Source organism: Aegilops tauschii, chromosome 2 (assembly GCF_002575655.3).
Source record: "Aegilops tauschii subsp. strangulata cultivar AL8/78 chromosome 2, Aet v6.0, whole genome shotgun sequence".
NCBI lineage: Eukaryota > Viridiplantae > Streptophyta > Magnoliopsida > Poales > Poaceae > Aegilops > Aegilops tauschii.
This window is the reverse complement of record NC_053036.3, coordinates 496089138-496110658: the sequence shown is the minus strand read 5'-3', so window position 1 is coordinate 496110658 and position 21521 is coordinate 496089138. Positions and strand designations below refer to the sequence as shown.

At 47.7% G+C, this 21521-nt stretch overlaps 1 protein-coding gene across 1 annotated transcript; it reads right to left on the bottom strand.

Annotated features, from left to right (window-relative positions):
• Nucleotides 1-5955: 5955 nt before the first annotated feature.
• On the bottom strand, nucleotides 5956-10103 carry LOC141041167 (uncharacterized). Its single transcript, XM_073507283.1, has 4 exons — nucleotides 10004-10103; nucleotides 8330-9436; nucleotides 7493-7599; nucleotides 5956-6247 (listed from the first exon to the last, which is right to left on the bottom strand). The coding sequence occupies exons 1-3, from the start codon at nucleotides 10101-10103 to the stop codon at nucleotides 7583-7585; spliced, it is 1224 nt and encodes a 407-aa protein (XP_073363384.1). The 3' UTR covers nucleotides 5956-6247; nucleotides 7493-7582.
• Nucleotides 10104-21521: the final 11418 nt, after the last annotated feature.

Genomic DNA, 21521 nt, shown 5'->3' with positions numbered 1-21521 from the left:
GGCGGCAATATCAGAAAATGTTGCAGTGGCGGTTGTTTCAGAAACGTTGCCGTGGCACCAATTTTAGAAAACGCTATCGTGGCACAAAATTTTCAGCACCTCCTCCCTGCGCCTGGTGATGCTCCGGGTCCTCCATGTACACTTGCCACCATCACTTGTAACCTGTAGGCTATCTCTACATCTATTACATTAAAGTGGCAATCCCGTGGCTCCAGCCATCATGCTGTGACGCGTAGGCCACTTAACGTTACAACATATAGCCATCCCATACATAAGCTCATTATCATGACGAAGGCTATACCACATCACACACAATCCTGCAAAACTAAATTAGACGTCCTCTAATCAGTTTGGCAATTTTAATTATGTGGCTTCTAGGGTTTTCGGATAACACTAGCTACCTACGTCCACCATCAAGGCGATATGTCTTGTTGCTAGATTAACTTTTCAGGGTGTGTGAGGGAAGAGACTTAATTAAAAATATCTAGCCCCACACTAAAATTCGTCAAATACGCATGACCCCCTAGAAGATCGTTTATCTTCATCACCCTATTGTGTTTGCGATGGTTCACTATTACTGATTATGATGAAGCCCAAAGAATTGTTAGCAGATCGTCGACAGCCAGAGCCGGTCGATTGTTAGAACTTCGTACAAAGCTACATCATGTCGCCAATGAACTGAAACGAAGCAACACTCGAGGGAAGCATAGGAAGAACATCAAACCCTCATATTCATATGTGATCTAGATTGAAACCTACATCTACTCATAGAACCTCTCATGATGCCACTGTTGGGAAACATAGTAGAAGACTAAAAAAAATTGCCCTACGATCACCCAGGAACAATATGAAGATGCATACATAGTTTGGATCACGATCATTACCGAGTCCGAGTAGCAGCAGAAGTAGACGAGTCGATGTAGATCATACTTGGAGTCCCTCGAACCGTAGATGAACGATCCCGCGAACCACCCACGAACGATCCCTCGAACGGAAGACCGAAAGCACGGCCTCTCTACTTGGTTGCAAGCGTACAATCTTCACGATCCGGCAGCGCTTCGCCATCCAGAGCTGACTGTCATTGGAGAATTAGAGGGATGAGACTAGAACCACACTGGCCTTCTAGTTATGAGGATTAGAGGATCTAGATCAAGCTCTAATTGATCAACATGGACCAACTAGAACTAGAACTAGAGAACTAGAGGAGGCTCCAAAACTTGTTTGTTCAAATAGTGGAAAAACCTCTAGTATATATAGGTTGGAGGGAGAGGGAGGGGCGCCACACAAGGAGGGGAGTTTTCCCTCCTTCGTGCGCCGGCCTAGGGGGAGGGGAAACCCTCCCCTAGTCTAATTCCGCCTCCCCTCCTAGGAAAGGGAGGTGCCTTCCCCTATTGGGCCAATGTGGCCCAATTCTCCTTCAGCCACTTTGATATTAAATTAAATATAAAAGTCTCCTAAAAATTACTAGAGTCTTTTATTATTAATTTAACATCACCAGAAACATTTTCCACCTATATATTATTTATCGGTAATGCCTATTATTGCCCGATAAACTCTGAAACCCTTCCGGTGACCCCGAAACGCTTATGGTTCTTCTCGAAACTATTTTGAATATTAATAAAACAATTTCACAAAATCCTCGATACTCTCATCCTACTAACACTCAGCAGTTCATGATTACCATAATCTTGTGACCCTATAGGTTCAGTAAAACATAGACATGAACGAAACCCCTTCATTTAATGACCGATAGCGGAACCGTGGACGTCCATATCGATCCCTATGAATACACGAATGCCATTTGAGTGAAGCTTTGGTTATCATGTGATGTTCCCTTTGCTTCACGATACTTTACAAAACCCGAGATGCATTGGTATCCTCCTGAGTCATACACATGCTCACTAAACCATTATCCTCGTTATCGGTTTTGTTCTTCTTTCTCGTTGAAGTGTTCCGGTATCTCCGTGACATAGTCACCTATGTCTGGCCAGACGATGATTGATGCCGTCACACTAAGACGGACCTAAGAATATCTCTCCATCGTCGGAGGAGCAAATTCCACTCTTGAGCTATCTAGTCCCTTGTCAAACTTTTCGATGAACCTGTAAATTGTCGTTATGATCATCGTGTTACAGACAATGTTTGAGCAACCCCAAAGTCCACCGTACGTTAAGAAGTGACTAAGATACTCTCATGGTCTAAGGAACGAAAAACACATGCTATATACTAATATGTTATCAAAGAAGACTAATGTGAATTTCCCGAGATTATGGAGCAAGTATGATGTTGATAAGAGTTTGGAATGTACCAGGTGCATTGGAAAAATACAAAAGGCATTACAAGGTATTCAAAATGTCAAAAATGTGTAGTGAAAGTAGTCTTATGTTTGTATTTTCACTCATTCTAATTTGATGATACCCAGATCTTTGGTCTAGCTTAGTGAAATATTTTTCTCCAAGTCCATCCAATAGACCTTCTATTATGGTATTGCAATTTTGTTCTTTGTAGTGACAACATTTAGCTTTCTAAAATCTTGACACACTCTCCATGTCTTGTCTTTCTTGCCAACTAAAATTGCTGGTGTAGCATATGGAACTTGGATTTCTCTGATCACTTTTGACTCTAGCAATTTTTTACTTGGTGTTCCATCTCATTCCTATGCTTGTGAGGAATTCTATAAGGTGTGGAATATGGAGGAACCGCTTTAGGTTGCAATTTTATGGTCAAAAGCTCTCACAGGAGGCAACCCCTCTCGTTCTGCAAATACTCGAGGAAATAAATTTAATAATTCAGTAACTGAATTAGCGTTTCATGCTTGTTGTTGTTGGCAGGTTTATTGTCATCGATTAGGTGTAACAAATCTCCTGATGCTCCTTCATTCAGCAATTTGGGCAACTCAATTTCATCTATTTTAGTTGCATCAGCTATAGTCTCACAGGCAGGAATAGTGATAGGGTATTTCCCTTTAACTATAGTTATTGATTTGTGAATATGATCAAATGATGTTGGACTGTGTTTGGCCAACCAGTCACAACCCAAAAGTAGATCATTACCAGGTATTTCCAAAATTCTGAAAGTTTGCAAAAAAAATATCTTGAGCCATTGCAAATATAGTTTCAGGAATATAAGCTCCAGACCATAATTTGCCTCCCCCAGCTACTGCCACTTCTCTGGTCTTGTCTTTCAAGATAGTACATGAAGTTTTTTGTGCAAATTTTAGGTTCATAAAAGTAGAATTACTACCAGAGTCTACTAATGCGACAACTTGTCTCTCTCCAATGGATATTAAGATAGATATGGTATTCATACTGTCAGATGCCATAGCCTGCAAATATATTTTCATACACTTTTCTTGGTCAGGTTGTTTGTTTTCTTGTTCCTCTTCTGAACCACTATATTGTTCCTCATTTTGATTGTTATTTCTTCCCCAGTTAACATGTTCATTACTAGTGCTTGTTTCATTTATACCCATGGAACCAAGCATCTTCATATCTCCAACACTTCACTCTTTCTCTTGCTCTATGAATTGCAACTTGAGCTTAAGTCTGCTTGTTTATTGCCAAAACCCATAGACTTTAAGCATTGTAAGGTGATTGTCCATTCTCTGGCCCTGTGACTGATAAGCTTTCTTTGGGGACAAGCCCACCAATAAGATTTTGTAAGAGTAAGAGGACGAAGAGGTCTTAACTGAAACTTAATATGAGATCTCATCCCATTCACATAACATTTTTATAAACCATTCCTCTCACAATGTGGGATTATCCTATTGGATTTATGCCACCAAATCCTCAAATCTACCAGTGTGTTCATTGATGCTTAAACTATTTTGTTTCAAAGAGTTAAATCTATCTGTCAAGTCATAGGAGCTAGTAGGGGGGAAAATATGTGCAACACTTCCTCACAAAGTTGTTGCCAAGTGAGTTATTTCTTGAGAATGCCAGATCTTCGCAGTCAAATATCTTCTTTGCCTGTCACATATAGTTGAGCTAGTGGAACTTTGTAATCATTTGGTGCTCCTGCCATATATCTAGAAATATTGTTCACATTTCCTTATTCAACCTCCTGGATTTTGATCATCAAACTTGGGAAATTCAATTCTGGGGCCCATTATAATTCATTTTAGAAATTGGATTCTCATTTCTCTTTGATAGTTTCTGTAGTATTCATCCCATACAACATTTACTTTAGGTTGTGGTGCTACATTGAAAGCCGATGTTCTTGCAGTTCTCATGGGTGCTATAGGCGAAGCAGCTTCAGATTGAAGCTCAAAGCCAGTAACTCTGCTAAAATAAGGAGGTCCCAAACGTTGTCTTATATTAATGGGAGGTAACCTCTATGAATTAACATAGTGAATTGTCTTGTTTTCTCTTGTTCCACTAGCAAACACTTGCATAATTCTTCAGTCAAAGGCCTAGCAGGAATTCCTGTTGCTTCCTTTTGTTGTTCCATGGGGTTCTTCAGTGCTTCTTGTTCAGTTTCCTGATGAGCATCAGTGCCACACAATGTACTCTGAGGAGGGAATACAAAATAGATGAATCATTGTTGTCAAGGATATAAGGACATCTAGAATTGCAGAGAGGTGTTGACTGGAAGCCATAACTGCTGTTTGCACACTCCAAAATACCTTCGTATTGCCTTGTTTGGAGTTTATGGATAATACATCCTTCCTAAGAAGAATCTTCCTTAAGCTTTGCAGTTTCCTCCTGATTCGCAACCACATCAGCTTTCATCGCAAGCAAATTCGCCATCTCGGCCTCGTCGAAGCTTGGCTTCGAATGCCCCATAGTGACTAATAAACTCTGAGGGGAATTTTATTGCCAATAGAGCTGGTAATGTCGGTGTCAAAACTGGCTGATCTCGGGTAGGGGGTCCTGAACTGTGCGTGTGAGGATCAAAGGTAACAAAGTACGAGTGGGACACAATGTTTACCCAGGTTCAGGCCCTCTTAATGGAGGTAATACCCTACGTCCTACTTGATTGTATTTGATGAGTATAGGGGTTACAAGAGTTGGTCTACCTCGATCGTAATGGCCAAACCCTAGATGTCTAGCCTATATGAATTATGATAGCCTCTATGGACTAAACCCTCCAGTTTATATATACACCGGAGGGGTCTAGGGTTGTACAGAGTCGGTTTGTAGAGGAAGGAAATTACATACCCGGACACTAGTCTTGCCATCCACGCATAGGGGAGTCCTACCCAGACACGGGGGAAAGTCTTCCGCTTTGTATCTTCACGGCCCATCAGTCCGACCCACATTGAATAGCCCAGACACCCAGGACCCCCTAATCCAGGACTCCCACAGTAGCCCCTAAACCAGTCTTCAATGATGATATGTTCGGCACACGGATTGTTTTCGGCATTGCAAGGCGGGTTCCTCCTCCTAAACACTTCAAAGCAGTTTTATGAACAAGAGAACTGTATCCGGCTCTGTATATTTGTTGCAACCCTTAGCCACGAAGGCAAGATATCAAACAAAACATTGTCTTTCCACTGACAACTTTTTCTAGCAAAAACGTCACGTCTGGCCTCTTAATATTTTGAACCGTTTTCACGCCTCCCGCTTCTCGTTTCGAGGCACAGCCTCCATTGGTACATCTTGTCAAAACAGAGATCATGTCCGCCCATTACGGGATCCTCATCAATATGGTTTTGGGTAATCCAACCGTGCCATTCGCACGACCCCTTGGGAACAGGCGAGTTTTAAGGCTTGAGGGGGGCTTTTGATATTCACTGCCTATATAAGAGGGTAAAGATTCCTCTTTTTTCCCCATGCCTTCTTCCTTCTCCTACCTTCCCATCTTCAAGCTCCAGCGCCCAAACTTCAATCTTTCACACCGCCACCAGCCTCCCCAGCCATGTTGTAACACCCACGATGCGGCTATATCTCCCACGTGTCGGGGCACGACTTAGAGGCATAACCGCATTGTGGTTTTGTCGCAAGAAGGGTCATCTTCACACAATCCCATGTAATGAACAAGAATGGGATAAAGAGTTGGCTTACAATCGCCACTTCACACAATACATAAATAACTCATACATCATTCAGAGATACACACATATAGACCGACTACGGTCAAAATCCAGATGAAAATAAGACAACCCCAAATGCTAGATCCCCGATCGTCCCAACTGGGCTCCACTACTGATCATCAGGAAAAGACACATAGTAACGACCACGTTCCTCGTTGAACTCCCACTTGAGATCGACGCCATCATCTGCACTGGCATCGTCGGCACCTGCAACTGTTTTGGTAGAATCTGTGAGCCACGGGGACTCAGCAATCTCACACCCGCGAGATCAAGACTATTTAAACTTAAAGGAAAGGCTGGGGTAATGAGGTGGAGCTGCAGCAAGCACTAGCATATATGGTGGCTAACATACGCAAATGAGAGCGAGAAGAGAAGCAACGGAACGGTCGTGAAACTAGCAATGATCAAGAAGTGATCCTGAACTCCTACTTACGTCAAACATAACCCAGAAACCGTGTTCACTTCCCGGACTCCGCCGAGAAGAGACCATCACGGCTACATACGCGGTTGATGCGTTTTAAATAAGGTCAAGTGTCAAATTCTCTACAACCGGATATTAACAAATTCCCATCTGCCTCATAACCGCGGGCACGGCTTTCGAAAGATAATACCCTGCAGGGGTGTCCGAACTTAGCCCATCATAAGCTCTCACGGTCAACGAAGGATAAACCTTCTCCCAGGAAGACCCGATCAGTCTCGGAATCCCGGTTTACAAGACATTTCGACAATGGTAAAACAAGACCAACAAAGCCGCCCGATGTGCCGACAAATCCCGATAGGAGCCGCACATATCTCGTTCTCAGGGCAACACCGGATGAGACATCCTACGAGTAAAACCAGACCTCAAGTTTCCCCGAGGTGGCCCCGCAGTCTACTCGTTTCGGACCAACACTCGAAGGAGCACTGGCCCGGGGGGTTAAAATAAAGATGACCCTTGAGTCTGCAGAGCCCAAGGGAAAAGGGGATAGGTGGTAGCAAATGGTAAAACCAAGGTTGGGCCTTGCTGGAGGAGTTTTATTCAAAGCGAACTATCAAGGGGGTCCCATAAATCACCCAACCGCGTAAGGAACGCAAAATCAAGGAACATAACACCGGTATGACGGAAACTAGGGCGGCAAGAGTGGAACAAAACACCAGGCATAAGGCCGAGCCTTCCACCCTTTACCAAGTATATAGATGTATTAATTAAATAAGAGATATTGTGATATCCCAACATAAACATAATCCAACATGGAGCAATCTTCATCTTCACCTGCAACTAGCAACGTTATAAGAGGGGTCGAGCAAAAGCGGTAACATAGCCAAACAACGGTTTGCTAGGAAGGGTGACAAAGGTTAGAGGTTCACATGGCAGTATGGGAGGCATGATATAGCAAGTGGTAGGTAGCGCGACATAGCAATAGAGCGAACAACTAGCAAGCAAAGATAGAAGTGATTTCGAGGGTATGGTCATCTTGCCTGAGATCCCGCAAGGAAGAAAAACGAGTCCATGAAGAAGACAAACGGACGTAGTCGAACGAATCCTCACACTCCGGAAAGAAACCGAAGCTAACGAGAGAAGCAAACTGGAAAGAAACAAACAACATAGTAAACAACCACCACATACACATGGCATGATGCACAAACAAGTATGATGCATGTCCGGTTTAAATATGCATGGCAAAGTGCAACAAACAATACTACAAATTAAATGGAGTTCAATATGCAACGAGTTGCATATTGACGAAACACCACATCAATTATTTAGTTCTCTCTCGGTCATGTACCCAACAATATTAAATGTTGATTAACATGGCAAGAGGTAAAGCATGAGGAAACTACCCATTTAAGCAATTTTAAATGAGGCCGGAACAACAAACAACAATTTCCGAAAAATCCTCATGACATTTAGCAATTTTAATGCAAACATCAATTGTAGACTTTTTAAATGTTGTTATCATGATGCGGATGACAATGCAAGTTTTAATCAATTTTATAAAACGTGGACAAGAGCATGTTATGAAGCATTTGGTCACCATGGCGGAAGGAAGGGGTGCCACGGCAACGAATCCGAAAATGGTGCCATGGCAACATATCGGTTCCGGTAGCTCACGGAGATACCGGCACAAGGAGAATTGTGCGGATGTGTGAAACACGCAAGAGAATGGTGGGGTGCTCCCGGTTACCGGGTTCCCACGGAATGGCGGCATGGCAAACGAGGAACGTGCAAGGACCAATTGGACATGGTGCAAACACGGGCATCTCATACAACACATCACAAGCGCTCGTCCACGGGTCATCGTCTCGGGGTTATACCTTTGAAGTATGCATTTACGGAGTGGGTCGGGTTCGACGGTAGTGGAAGTAGTTGTTCATGGGTCGCCGAGGGAAGTAGTGGTACACGAAGGTAGTCGAACTTGACGGCGGTAGTGGTACACGTTTTCGTAGATATTCGAGTCAACGGTAGCGGTACTTGGTGAATCCCGAAACGGTCTTGGCGTCTTCGCGCGTAGGGGTACTTGGTGTTTCCGTAGACGGCGGTAGAGGTACTTGACGCGTTGTTGTGGTACTTGGCAAAACTCACAGAGAAGATGCTTGGCGGTCCTGGTACGGTCCTTGTCGATCTTGTCAATCTTGACGGTCCAAACAAAGCAACACAAGGGCCTCGGGTGACAGCGACGACGAACAAAACCCTTGGAGAAGCAGGGGGTGCAGAGGCATTTGAAAACAGACTTGGCGTTCCTGGAAGAAGATGGTGGCGGCTGGAACTTGCGGCTGGGTCGACGGAGCAAGCAGCAGCCACGGCGGCGCTGAGGATCTCGAGGCCGAGCCCAGGCCATGGCGCTTGGGGCTCCTGTGGTGGCAACGAAGACGGGCAGCAGCGCTCCTGGTCGCAGCGGCCTTGGCGCGACGGAGGTGGAACACAGGAGGGGGCGGAGCAGAGCAGGCGCAAGGACTCGCCGGATCCAGGCAGAGCAGGCGGCGGAACGGGAGCTTCGGGCGGTGATCCATGGCGGTCTCCCGCCTCGTGGTCGCCGGCGGCGGCGCCGGTCCTCGAACGACAAGGCGAGGAGAAGGAACACGGGGAGGCGGCTCCATGGACTTGGCGAGGCGGCGGGGAACCGAGTCGATCCGGCCGGAGTTGAGGCAGAGGAGCAGCGGGGCGAAGGAGAGGCCGCTGGAGTTGGCCGCTCCGGTGGGGGTCGGAGGTGGAGTGGCAGGAGGCGCGGCGGCGCTGAGGGAGGACTAGAGGAGGAAGATGGCGGCGCGAGGGAGCAGCAAGGCAGCGCCATGGAGGGTGCGAGCAGAAGGGAGCTCCTCTCCCTGGCTCTATGCGTGCGTGTGTGTGCGTGACGGCGCAGGGAGGGACGAGAGGGAGAGATGGGGATCGGGAGAGAGCGAGAGGAGGGATGGGCTCGGTCCCTGGCGGCTAGGGTTAGGCTTAGGTGGGCCTTGGGCCATTTCGGTGGAGGGGGAAAGGCCAGGAGGCCTAGCAGGCTGGATTAAAAGAAAAGAAGGGGAAAATCCTTCTCTATTTACAGAAAAGAGATAGAAGAAAATATCTCTTTGGAGGGCAAAATAAATACAAGTTGAGTTGAAAACTGGCATTGAGCTACTTTGACATATTTCAAAGTGCCACAACTGGAATTTAAGTATTTGGAGAAAGATCAAGACATAGAATATTTGAAAACGAGAGAGATTTCAAATGCAAGTTTGTTTCGAGGGCCTCCAATAAATTGAATATTTTGTTATAGCTCCCTTATATTGGGAGGGTATGTTATAAAGAGAAATCACCATTGTGAATATCCCTCGATTTAAATGGACCGAAGATCCATACAGCTTTATTTAGATGAGTTTTATGCAAAGATTAATGACATGATGGCATGATGACATGATGCAATGCAACAATAAAAGAACAAGCACCAAAAGGAACACACGACAATCACGAAAATAAGGAAGTCTTCTGAAGCGTCGGTCTCGGGGTGTTACACATGTCAAGATCTGGTTCAAAGGGCAAGTGGGAGGCCTCCTCCGTCACCGAGAAGGACGTCAAGGAGCTCCGGGGAGCGGGATATCTGTCCACGGACATCGCGCACAGGCTCCCTGCCAAGGATCAAGTCATCCCCACTCCGGAGCCCAGTGAAAGGGTCGTATTCATCCCCCACTTCCTCCGCGGGCTAGGGTTTCCCCTTCATCCCTTCGTCCGGGGCCTTATGTTCTACTACGGGCTAGATTTCCATGATCTAGCCCCAAATTCTTTCCTCCACATCTCGGCGTTCATCGTCGTGTGCGAGGCGCTACTCTGCATCCCCCCACACTTCGGCCTATGGCTCAAGGTCTTCAATCTGAAGCCGAAGGTGGTCGACGGGCAACATGCGGACTGCGGCGGCGCCATGGTAAGCAAGCTCCCCAACGCCGTTTGGCCCAAGGGGGCCTTCGTGGAGATCGTCAAGGTGTGGCAGCAGTAGTGGTTCTACATCACCGAACCCCACGACGCCAAGTGGGCGCCACTCCCGAGTTCAGATCCGGACCCCCTACGCGGCTTACCTCGTGGACCGCTAAGGGTTTGGACTGGGGATCCACGGTGGAAGTGTTGATGCTGCAGAAGCGCATTACCAATATGATAGGCAGGAACACCAGTCTCACTAACGTGATTTAGGTGATGCTCTTCCGCCGGATTCTTCCCTGCCAACACCGGCCCTCTCACATGTGGGAGTTCAATCCGGAAGATCCATGGACCTTGAAGCGTTTCTTTGGCACAATGCACGAAGACATCTGGAAGCTACTCTTCAAGGCCCAAAAAACATGGCCGAAGAAGACCGAAGACATCCGTCCTGACATCGAGAATCCGGCCACCCCGGTAAGTATGCTTTTCCCGAATATCTATTTGGTCAATAAGTTTTCAGACACAATGAATTTTTTGTCCTTCGTTCAGGGCTGGATAGCAAAAGCGGAGCGGATCAAGTGTCCGGCACCGTTGCCCGAAGACCTGGCCACACCTTAGCTGACAGAGATGCTGGTCCCGGCGCCGTATCAGGCGCCGGAGAAGAAGGCCAAGAAGAAGGGCAAGGAGACCAAGAGCGGTCCCCAACAAAAGGGTCCTGCGGATGCTATGTTCGGAGAGACCGAAGCCCCTCCTCCCATGAGGGAGACGAGGAAGAAGAAGAGGAGGAGGAGGCGGAAAGCGACCCCCCCCCGCAAGGGGAGGAAAAAGAAGAGGGCGGCCTCCGAAGACCCAAAGGGGGAGGCGGCCAAGAGGGGGAAGATGACCCTCTCAGATGGTTCGGATTCGGAAGCTGAACCCGTCCCCAAGAGACTTCCCAGGGTGAAGCCCCTGGCCGAATCGTAAGTACAAAAGGGTTTATTATATGTCTCTGGTCCTCTATGTTTTTATAATATAACATATTACCCCGTGTGTCTTTTAGCCCTGCTCGCGACCTCCCCAACCCTTCGCTATCTGAAGGGAGTTCTTTGCCGCCCGAGATGGCAGAGAGCGAGACGCCACCACGAGCCCCTTCGCCAATCACCGCGGATGACACTAAGGTGTTGTCCCAAAGGACTTCTCCTAGCCACGGAGGGGCGAGCGAGGCTATCGAGAGGGCGCCTGAGGGTAATACCTCAGCTGCTGAAGACATGGGTGGGGGGGGCAATCCCCATGGCGGCCAACGGCGGGGGCCCCGATCAATCCGGCTCCCAGCCGGACATCGTTCCGGAGACCAATGTGGCTCTGGAATCAGGCAAGCAACCCCCCTTGAAGGAGGGGGGAGCATTAGCTCCGACGGCGGACTCCACTACTCCAGAGGCGCCGAATACTCTAGTGGAAGCACTACATCGTGCTTCCACCATGGAGGAGCACCGCACCCTAATGGGTGTGGTGGTAGAAAAGATTCAGTCCACCAAGAGTGGGCTGAACGAAGCCTTCACCAGCCTACTGACAGGCTTTGAGGTATGCGGCGTAATGCTCTAGATTCTTTTTCATATAAAGGAATATACCTGTGTATAGTTAGTAGCCCCTGAGACTCTATCCAGTTTTGAAAAAGTCGGACAAAGGATCACATAGTAATCGGAAGAGATAACGTACTTTTCTACTGTATAATAGGCTTCCTTATTGGCAGCAACCGCCTAGGTGGCTGAAGTTTCCGAACTCAATCGGAAACTGAAGGTGGCTGATGATGAAATCGATCGCATCAATAAGCGATTCGACGAGACGCAAGGTATGTGTATACTTTTAAGAGGTTGATCATATATCTGAAGTAATATGCAAATTCAGAGATTAACTCATGCACTGCTGTGATTATGAGTGCAGTTGGCGTGGCCGAGGTCAAGACCCTCAAGAGCGCCCTTGCCGAGGCCAAGGAAGAGGCGAAGGCGAATAAGGCAGCCGCTAACAAAGCGGCTGCAGAACAAAAAACAGCCTCGCGGGCACGCCCCCTGCTGCTGCTCTACCGCCGTTGCTGCGCTGCCCTCTCTGTCGCGGCGCTGGCCGCCTCCCCGCATCCTGCTCCGGCCGGCGCCCCATGGCCCCGCACCTCGCCTCCGCCCTCTCCTCCTCCCGTGGCCGCGCCACCGTGCCCGCCCGCGCGCCACTGGCCGCGCCGGCGCCACCCCTCGCCTTCGCCCGCCTTGGCCCCGGCTAGCCGCGCCGACTTGCCCCGCAGTAGGTGTCCCGGCAGCCTCGTCCCGCCCTGCGGGCGAGTGCCCGCTCGGGTGCGCCCGCACCCGGCACCCGTGCGCCCGTTTGCCCGCCATGGCCCCTTTGGGCCACTGACACAAGGGCCCCACACCTAGAGAACGTATTTTTTTTTAAGATTAATAATAATAATGAAATTTAAATAATTAACTTAATTAATCCCGTTAATTAATCTACTTAACCCTGTTAATTAACCTTAATTATCTGATTAGATAAACAGTCTATGACAATGGGACCCACCCGTCAGCTTGACTGGTCAACGGTCAAAGCTGACCGCTGACATCACCCTGACATCATGCTGACGTCATAATTGCATTTTCTAATTTAATTAATTCTGTTAATTCTAAAAATATTTTAAAATATTTAAAAATTAATATAAAATAATCCGTAGCTCGGATGAAAATACTTTGTACATGAAAGTTGCTCAGAACGACGAGACGAATCCAAATACACAGCCCGTTCATCCGCCGCACATCCTTAGCATAGCAAACAAACGACTTTTCCCCTCCGGTTCATCTGTCCAAAAACGTGAAACACCGGGAATACTTTCCCGGATGTTTCCCCCCTTCGCCGATATCACCTACTACCGCGTTTGGGCACCCCTAGCAACACTCATTGTCATGTCGTGCATATGTTTGCATTATATTTATTGTTTCTTCCCCCTCTTCTCTCGCTAGACTTCGAGACCGACGCCGCTGCTACCCAGATCGACTACTATGTTGACGACCCCTCCTTCTTGCCAGAGCAACCAGGCAAGCCCCCTTGATCACCAGATATCGCCTATTCCTTCTCTACTGCTTGCATTAGAGTAGTGTAGCATGTTACTGCTTTCGGTTAATCCAATTCTGCTGCATAGCCTGTCATTGTTGCTACAGTTGTTACCCTTACCTGCAAACCTAAATGCTTAGTATAGGATGCTAGTATCCATCAGTGGCCCTACATTCTTGTCCGTCTGCAATGCTATACTATCGGGTCGTGATCACTCGGGAGGTGATCACGGGTATATACATATATACATACATACTATACAAGTGGTGACTAAAGCCGGGTCGGCTCGTTGAGTACCCGCATGTGATTCCAATGTGGGGGCTGAAGGGGCAGGTGGCTCCATCTCGGTAGAGGTGGGCCTGGGTTCCCGACGGCCCCCGACTGTTACTTTGTGGCGGAGCGACAGGGCAGGTTGAGACCACCTAGGAGAGAGGTGGGCCTGGCCCTGGTCGGCGTCCGTGGTTACTTCATAATAACTGTCACGACCGGTTTTTCAATAAAATAATTATTAAGAGACCAATCCCTTTTATGGACCAGTAAGGAAGAATTCCTTCTCACTGGTAGACAATATCTTGGTCACAGAAGAAAAATACCAGGAGTACTGAATATAATACAAGGTTGAGCGGAGACTGCCCAACAATTTATTACATGCACGCCGATAACACAAGACGGCGGATGGGGTGGCATAACTACTAACTCACGATAATAACGGAGGCGGAAATATCACCGCGAAGCGAGTGATATGACTCATGAAGACTACAGCTCTTCGAGCGTCGGAGTGAGGCTCGAGGGGACTTATCACGGGTGGCGGAAGCGTATATAATACAAGTGACCAATATCCGGGATCGCACAGGACTGACTGGGACTCCTCTAGGCGTCGGACGCACTATCAAACTCTTCATCCAAGAGATCGCCTTCGTCAACATCTGGCCAAAACAACAAGCCAGGTGAGTACTATGAAAGTACTCGCAAGACAGTTCGGACATAAGATATAACAAATGTAAACATGGAGCATATGTACAGATTAACCAGTGCGTTCAGGCATAGAGATAATAAATACTGGGTGCCAAACGAGGGTCTGAATGACTCCTCGAGAGGAAACTGCAAGAATAGTAATACTGGTGCCAAACGAGGGTCTGAATGACTCCTCGAGAGGAAACAGCAAGAATAATAATACTGGTGCCAAACGAGGGTCTGAATGACTCCTCGAGAGGAAACTGCAAGAATAATAATGCCGCAGTCGGGCGTCGGGGCGACACCACATAAAGGGCTTATAACAGAAAATAAAGGCAATGCGTGCCACAGTCGGACGTCTGAGCGACATCACATAAAGGGGCTTATATTTAAAGTAAGAAATAAAAACACGCCACAGTCGGACGTCTGAGCGACATCACATAAAGGGCTTATATTGTAGCTCAATAATTCAGTAGCTCGGGATTTATAAATTATTACAAGTACGAGACAAATATAAGGTTAGTCCATCCACAGTAATAATAATTAAATTGGGTTCACCACTTGAGCTTGTTCACCGGGGGACAAGTTTTCCACGCGGATAGATAGGGATATACTGACTTCACTACTTGATCATGGATACGATGACTTGGAAGAATTTGACTCTGCAGAGTTTGTACTTAACCACAACCAACGGATTTCAGTAGTCACAGGGACTAGTTCCGTTTACGGTGTTTTGGAAGAAACATGTCTAACCAGTACACACCCTTTCAATCTTCCGAAGCCAGGGATCACCCTCGGCAACGTTCAAGAAAAACCTTGAGACGGGGAGGCTACAACCTCGCGTAGCATGGGATCAAATTTCTATACGCGCGCTCTAAGGGGGTGCCCCCCCTCTCGGTCCCAACCGGAAACACCCATGCCCCCTGACCGGATGACTGGCTTTAATCCTGGGCCAAGGTACCATCATCCCGGCCCCTCTGTTTGCTGTGTACACGGAAAGAGGTTACCAACTTACTAAACCGCATCCTGGCAAAAGAAACATGTGGTAGCACGGAAGGGAAAAGAACGATAACGTGGCTCCGTCCACGTTAACGTCGGGATTTGTCGGATGACGCAAGGCTGGTATGCTACAACAGTACCACCTTGCTGCCCTTCATGTCACCACATGATTAGGCCATCTCTCACCAGAGATCATCGCAACTTTGGAACATGCGGGTAGTTGCCTCACAAGCAACGGGGAACTCACCGATACTCATATGCCACGCACAAACTTTCACGCAAACATGCAAAACACCTATCATATCAAAGGTTCAAACATGCTTGCCTGGTTCGGAGAAGTCGGAGTCTAGCTCGGCGAAGTTCGCGGCTCCGTCACCTCTTCCGGAACCTACGGCAATAACGAAAACGGGCACTAACGTGAAAACCAACGCGTGCATAAAAATCTCTCCAAATTTTTTCCAAATAAATCTCATAAAAAACTAGACAAAATTTTAAGACTGTCAGAAAAAGAATCACTCAAAAATCCCTTTTTATTAAAAAGTTATAAAGGTTTCTGTCCAGGGACTCATCTGTAATGAAACAGAAAAGTTCCAGGGTTTAAACTGAGAAACCAGAAAACGCTTTGGAAAGAAATGCGCTAGCTAAAGAGGGAAAGCGTATTTTGCCCGAGGGCGCCAACAGAAAATGGTTCGAGGGAGAATAGAACAGAGGCTGACATGGGGGGTCCACATGTCAGGTTCAAAAAGCTCGCCGGCGCCCGAAGACTGCGGTGGACGCCGGCGTCGAACCACGGCGAGTCAGGAAGATCGAAGGGTACCAAGAGCTTCAGCGTGTTCTTCCGCGTCGGTGGGTGGTGGATTCGACCAACGGGGAGCACCACGTCGACGGCGACACTTTCTCCGGCGGACGGCGGCTCGGGTGATGGTGGAGAACTCCGGTGGAGGGCTGCAAACTTCGAATTGAAGCGCGGGTCAGAAGGAGGGATGCATAGTGAAGCTACTGGCACGAGATGGGAGGCAGAGGCGCACACACGAGAGCGAATCGAGCTGGATCCCGTGGCGGGTCGCGGCGGCCGGAGGCGAGGAAGGAGACCTCCTCGGGGCTCTTCCAGTGGCTAGGCGTGCTCTAGGTGGAGTGCGGAGGTGGTGTGGGTTCGAGTTGAAGCTCGGGGCCTCTATTTACAGGCGGATCGACGGGGTGGCCGTGAACGGAGAATCTCCGGCGAGCAATTACGGCGATGCAGTGGATTGGCAGGAGGTTTGAGTGGCCAGGCAGCATCAGTTGAAGTTACTGGTGTCGTTCCCCCGCTAATCCCGGCTGGTCTTGGCGTAACGGCGCCGGTCCACGGTGGGGTGGCCGCACGGGCACGACGGCGGCAGAGAGCGCGCTCCGCGCCCTGCGGTTCACGACAAGAGTGGCAGCGCGTTCTGGGGAGTGGAAGGCCACGCGGCGAGCTCCGGTGGCTTGGGCGGCGCTGGGTGGCGCCGTCAGTGCCGCGCCTCTCTCTGGCGGCCGCAAAGCCGCCGCTGGCGTCGGTCACGGGGCGGCGCACCTTCTGCTGCTCGTCGCCGACGTCCGCAAGGTGCCAGACGCTCGTGCGGTGCAGAGGACAAGGGGGAGGGGACAGGGAACACGGCGACACAGCGGCACTGGCGAGATCGACGTCGGGTTCTGAAGAAAACGACAGTGCACTGAAATGTTCTCTGAACTTTACTGAACCTGATTTTGACAATGCACTGCAGGTGTTCGACAGAATGATTTGGCAATGAGAAAAAATTTCCTGGGGCTGGGACTTGGTGAGGTGACCACTCAATGCACCCAGAGGCTGCCTGATTTTACTTGGAATTTTTGGAGAAAGATTTGAATGAATTTCACCAAATTTGACAAATCTGGTCCAAACTTGCAGCAAGTGTAGTTTGAAAAATTTGAACTGAAGACCAGGGGATCTTCATGGATCTTGGTTGAGGGTTCAAGGGACTAGGAAGGGAAAAAGGTTTGGGGGCAAAAATCAAAACAGAAAAGTGGAGTTCCTTTGTAAATCACCAATGGCTAGAATAGAAGACAGAAATTTGTTTGAATATGATTTAAATGGAAAAATAATCATATGGGGAGGTTCAACTTGCTGGATTTGATGCAAATCATGATCCAAAGGTGAGGGAAGGTTTAGGAGAGTGGATTTGCACTAAGGCCATGGCAAGAGAGAAATGTTGAAAGTGGTAAAGGATTTACCCAAAAGCCATAGTGCATTTTCAAAGAGATTTTCAAAAGGCATTTTTCTCAAGTGAAGAGTATTTGGTCTTGAGTTCAAATAAAAAGGCAAGGACCTCCAAGACCAAAAGCAAGTCTTGGGTGAATCCAAATAAAACTCTTGTCATGAGAAAAATATTTGAAAGGGAGGGTCCTTTTGAAGAAATTTTTTAATTCACCTCCCTCAAGTCAAATAAAATCTTTTGAAAAATCCAAATAAAATTTGGGTGTCACAACACCTACCCCCTTAGGAAAAATCTCGTCCTCGAGATTTCTGCTGATCCTCAAATAGATATGGATATTCTGCCTGAAGAAAATCTTCCCTTTCCCATGTGGCTTCATCCTCAGTGTGGTTGCTCCACTGAACTCTGAAAAACTTTGTCGTTTTCTGACGGGTCCTCCGTTCAGACTCTTCTAAAATCTTTACTGGCCTCTCTCTGTAGGTGAGGTCTGGTTGCACATCAATGCTCTCATGGGATACCTGCTTCTCTGGGTTACTTACACATTTTCTCAGTTGAGAGACGTGAAACACGTCATGGACGTCCGACAGCTCCTTGGGTAAGTCTAGTTGGTAGGCTACCGTGCCTCTTCGTGCCTTTATACAAAATGGTCCAATAAATCTCGGGGCTAGCTTCCCCTTAATTTTGAACCATTGCAGACCCCTCATAGGAGATACTCGGAGGTATACGGAATCACCGGGTTCAAAGCTGACCTCACGATGCTTCTGATCATAGTAGCTCTTTTGTCGGCTCTGTGCTGTCTTGAGTCTGTCCCTTATCTGTTTAACTTTCTCCTCGGCCTCTTTAAGCATGTCTGGGCCGAAGATACGGGTGTCACCTGTTTCTGACCAATTCAGTGGGGTACGACACCTCCGTCCGTACAATGCTTCAAAGGGTGCCATTTGCAAGCTGGCTTGGTAACTGTTGTTGTAAGCAAATTCGGCATATGGCAAACTCTCTTCCCAACTGGATCCCTAGGTAAGCACACAGGCTCTTAGCATATCCTCTAGGATTTGGTTTACACGTTCTGTTTGTCCATCAGTCTGAGGGTGGTACGCTGTACTGAAAGCTAGTTGCGTGCCCAGAGCTTGTTGTAGGTGATCCCAAAATTTGGAGACAAATTGTGTGCCTCGATCGGATATTATAGTCTTTGGGACTCCATGCAAACAAACTATACGGGAGAGATAAAGTTTGGCCAGTCTTTGCGTGGAGTAGGTAGTCTTCACGGGAATGAAATGAGCAACCTTGGTTAGTCGGTCTGTGATGACCCATATGGCGTCATTTCCACGCTGTGATCGGGGTAGTCCGACGATGAAATCCATTCCTATTTCATCCCATTTCCACTCCGGTATCCTGTTTGGCTGGAGTAGCCCTGCTGGCTTTGATGCTCGGCCTTGATGCGCTGACATGAATCGCAACAAGCAATAAATGTGGCTATATCTCTTTTCATACCGTGCCACCAAAATCTTTCCTGAATGTCTTTGTACATTTTAGTTCCTCCAGGATGGATTGAGTATGGAGCGGTGTGGCTTTCGGTCAAGATTTGTTGCTTGAGTTCCTCAATGTTAGGTACGCAAAGTCTGTCTCCGTACCATAATGTTCCTTCACTGTCTGTGACGAACTCTGAAGTCTTACCAAGGTTCATTTTCTTCTTTATACCTTCGATGCTGGGATGTCCCTGTTGAGCCTTCTTAATTTGTTCCACCAGGGTGGGTTGTATCTCCAGATTTGATACGGTGCCCTCAGAGACTAACATCATGTTGAGCCTAGCGAACTCTTGCTAAAAGTCAGGCCTCAAGTTTCGCGGACCGTCATTGTCCGGGCTGGGGTTTCGACTAAGGGCATCGGCCACTACATTTGCTTTCCCTGGATGGTAGTGAATACCGACATCATAGTCCTTGACCAGTTCCAACCAGCGTCGTTGGCGTAAATTTAGCTCTGGCTGTGTGAAAATATATTTGAGGCTCTTATGGTCTGTATATATTTCACAGCGATTTCCTAACAGAAAGTGCCTCCACTCCTTGAGTGCATGAATGACTGCTGCTAGCTCCAGGTCATGTGTTGGGTAATTTTCCTCATGTTTTCGCAGCTGCCTGGAGGCATATGCGACAACTTTGCCATCCTGCATCAGCACACACCCGAGACCCTTTCGGGACGCGTCACGATATACTTCAAAACTCTTGTGTATGTCTGGCACAGTTAAGACCGGTGCGGTTGTCAGCTTCTTCTTGAGTTCTTGGAAGCTTTTCTCGCATGCTTCCGTCCATACAAATTTCTTGTCTTTCTTGAGCAACTGTGTTATGGGTTTTGCCACAGTGGAGAATCATTCAATAAATCTTCTGTAATATCCGGCCATTCCTAGGAAACTCCGCACATCTGTAACATTGGCGGGCGGCTTCCAGTCAAGTATGGCTTTGACTTTTTCTGGGTCTACGGCCACGCCTTCTTGGTTCAATATATGGCCTAAGAAACCAACTTGTCTTAGCCAAAATTCGCACTTGCTAAATTTGGCGTACAACTGATGTTTCCTCAATTCTCCCAAAACAATTCGGAGATGCTCAGCGTGCTCTTCTGGTGTCCTTGAGTATACCAGAATATCGTCGATGAATACCACAACAAACTTGTCCATGAATTTCATGAACACCTTGTTCATGAGGTGGACGAAATATGCGGGGGCGTTTGTTAGACCAAAAGGCATTACTGTAAACTCGTATAACCCATATCTGGAAGTGAATGCTGTCTTGGGGATATCTTCTGTCCGTACTTTCAATTGGTGATATCCCGATCTCAAATCAATCTTTGAGAACACCTTGGCTTGTGCGAGCTGGTCAAACAAATCATTTATCCGTGGCATCGGATATTTGTTTTTGATGGTGACCATATTGAGGGCTCGATAGTCTATACACAGTCTCAGTGTCCCATCCTTTTTCTTGGCGAACAACACTGGCGAACAGTGAGGAGCTGGCTCGAATAAATCCTTTGTCCAATAATTCCTTTATCTGCTTTTTCAACTCCACCAATTCTGAGGGTGCCATTCTATAAGGCTTCTTATAGATGCGAGCGGTGCCAGGTGCTAGTTCGATGTTGAACTCTATCTCTCGGTCTGGTGGCATGCCTGGCAGTTCTTCAGGGAATACATCAGGAAACTCGCATACCACTGGAACTTTCCTCAGTTCAGAAATGTCCACTTTGTTCAGTTTTGGTTGCTGTGACCGTGGTCTTTCTTGAGCTGTAACCTTTATTGTCTTGCCATGATGGTGGGTGAGAATCACGGTCCGATTGAAACAGTTAATGAATCCTTTGTTGGTGGTCAACCAGTCCATTCCTAAAATGACATCCAGTCCTTTACTCTCCAACACGATGAGATTTGCTTGGAATTGTAGTCCTTCGAACTCAATGACCACTCCTTGGCAGTAACCCTGAGCGATTTGCTTATTTCCGGGGGACTTGATGATCATAGATTTTTCCAAGGGAAGTATCGGAAAATCATGTTGTAAAACAAAACTCTTCGAAATGAACGAATGGGAAGCTCCAGAATCAAACAAAACCGTGGCAGGTACTGTGTTGACAGGGAACGTACCGAGCACGATGTCTGGGGCATTCTGCGCCTCTTCCCTGGTCACATGGTTCAGGTGACCCTTCTTGTGGTTGTTGTTGGGATTGAAATTGTTGCGCTTGGGGGCTGGATTGTTTCCACCATTGTTTGGCTTGGGGGCCGCGTTCCTCGGCTTTGGGCATTGTTTAGCATAGTGCCCTTCTTCCCCACAAGCATAGCATGTGACCCCTGGACGGTACGTGAACTCTTTGTCCCTGGCATGAAACTGTCTGACGGGCCTTGGATCGGTAGTCG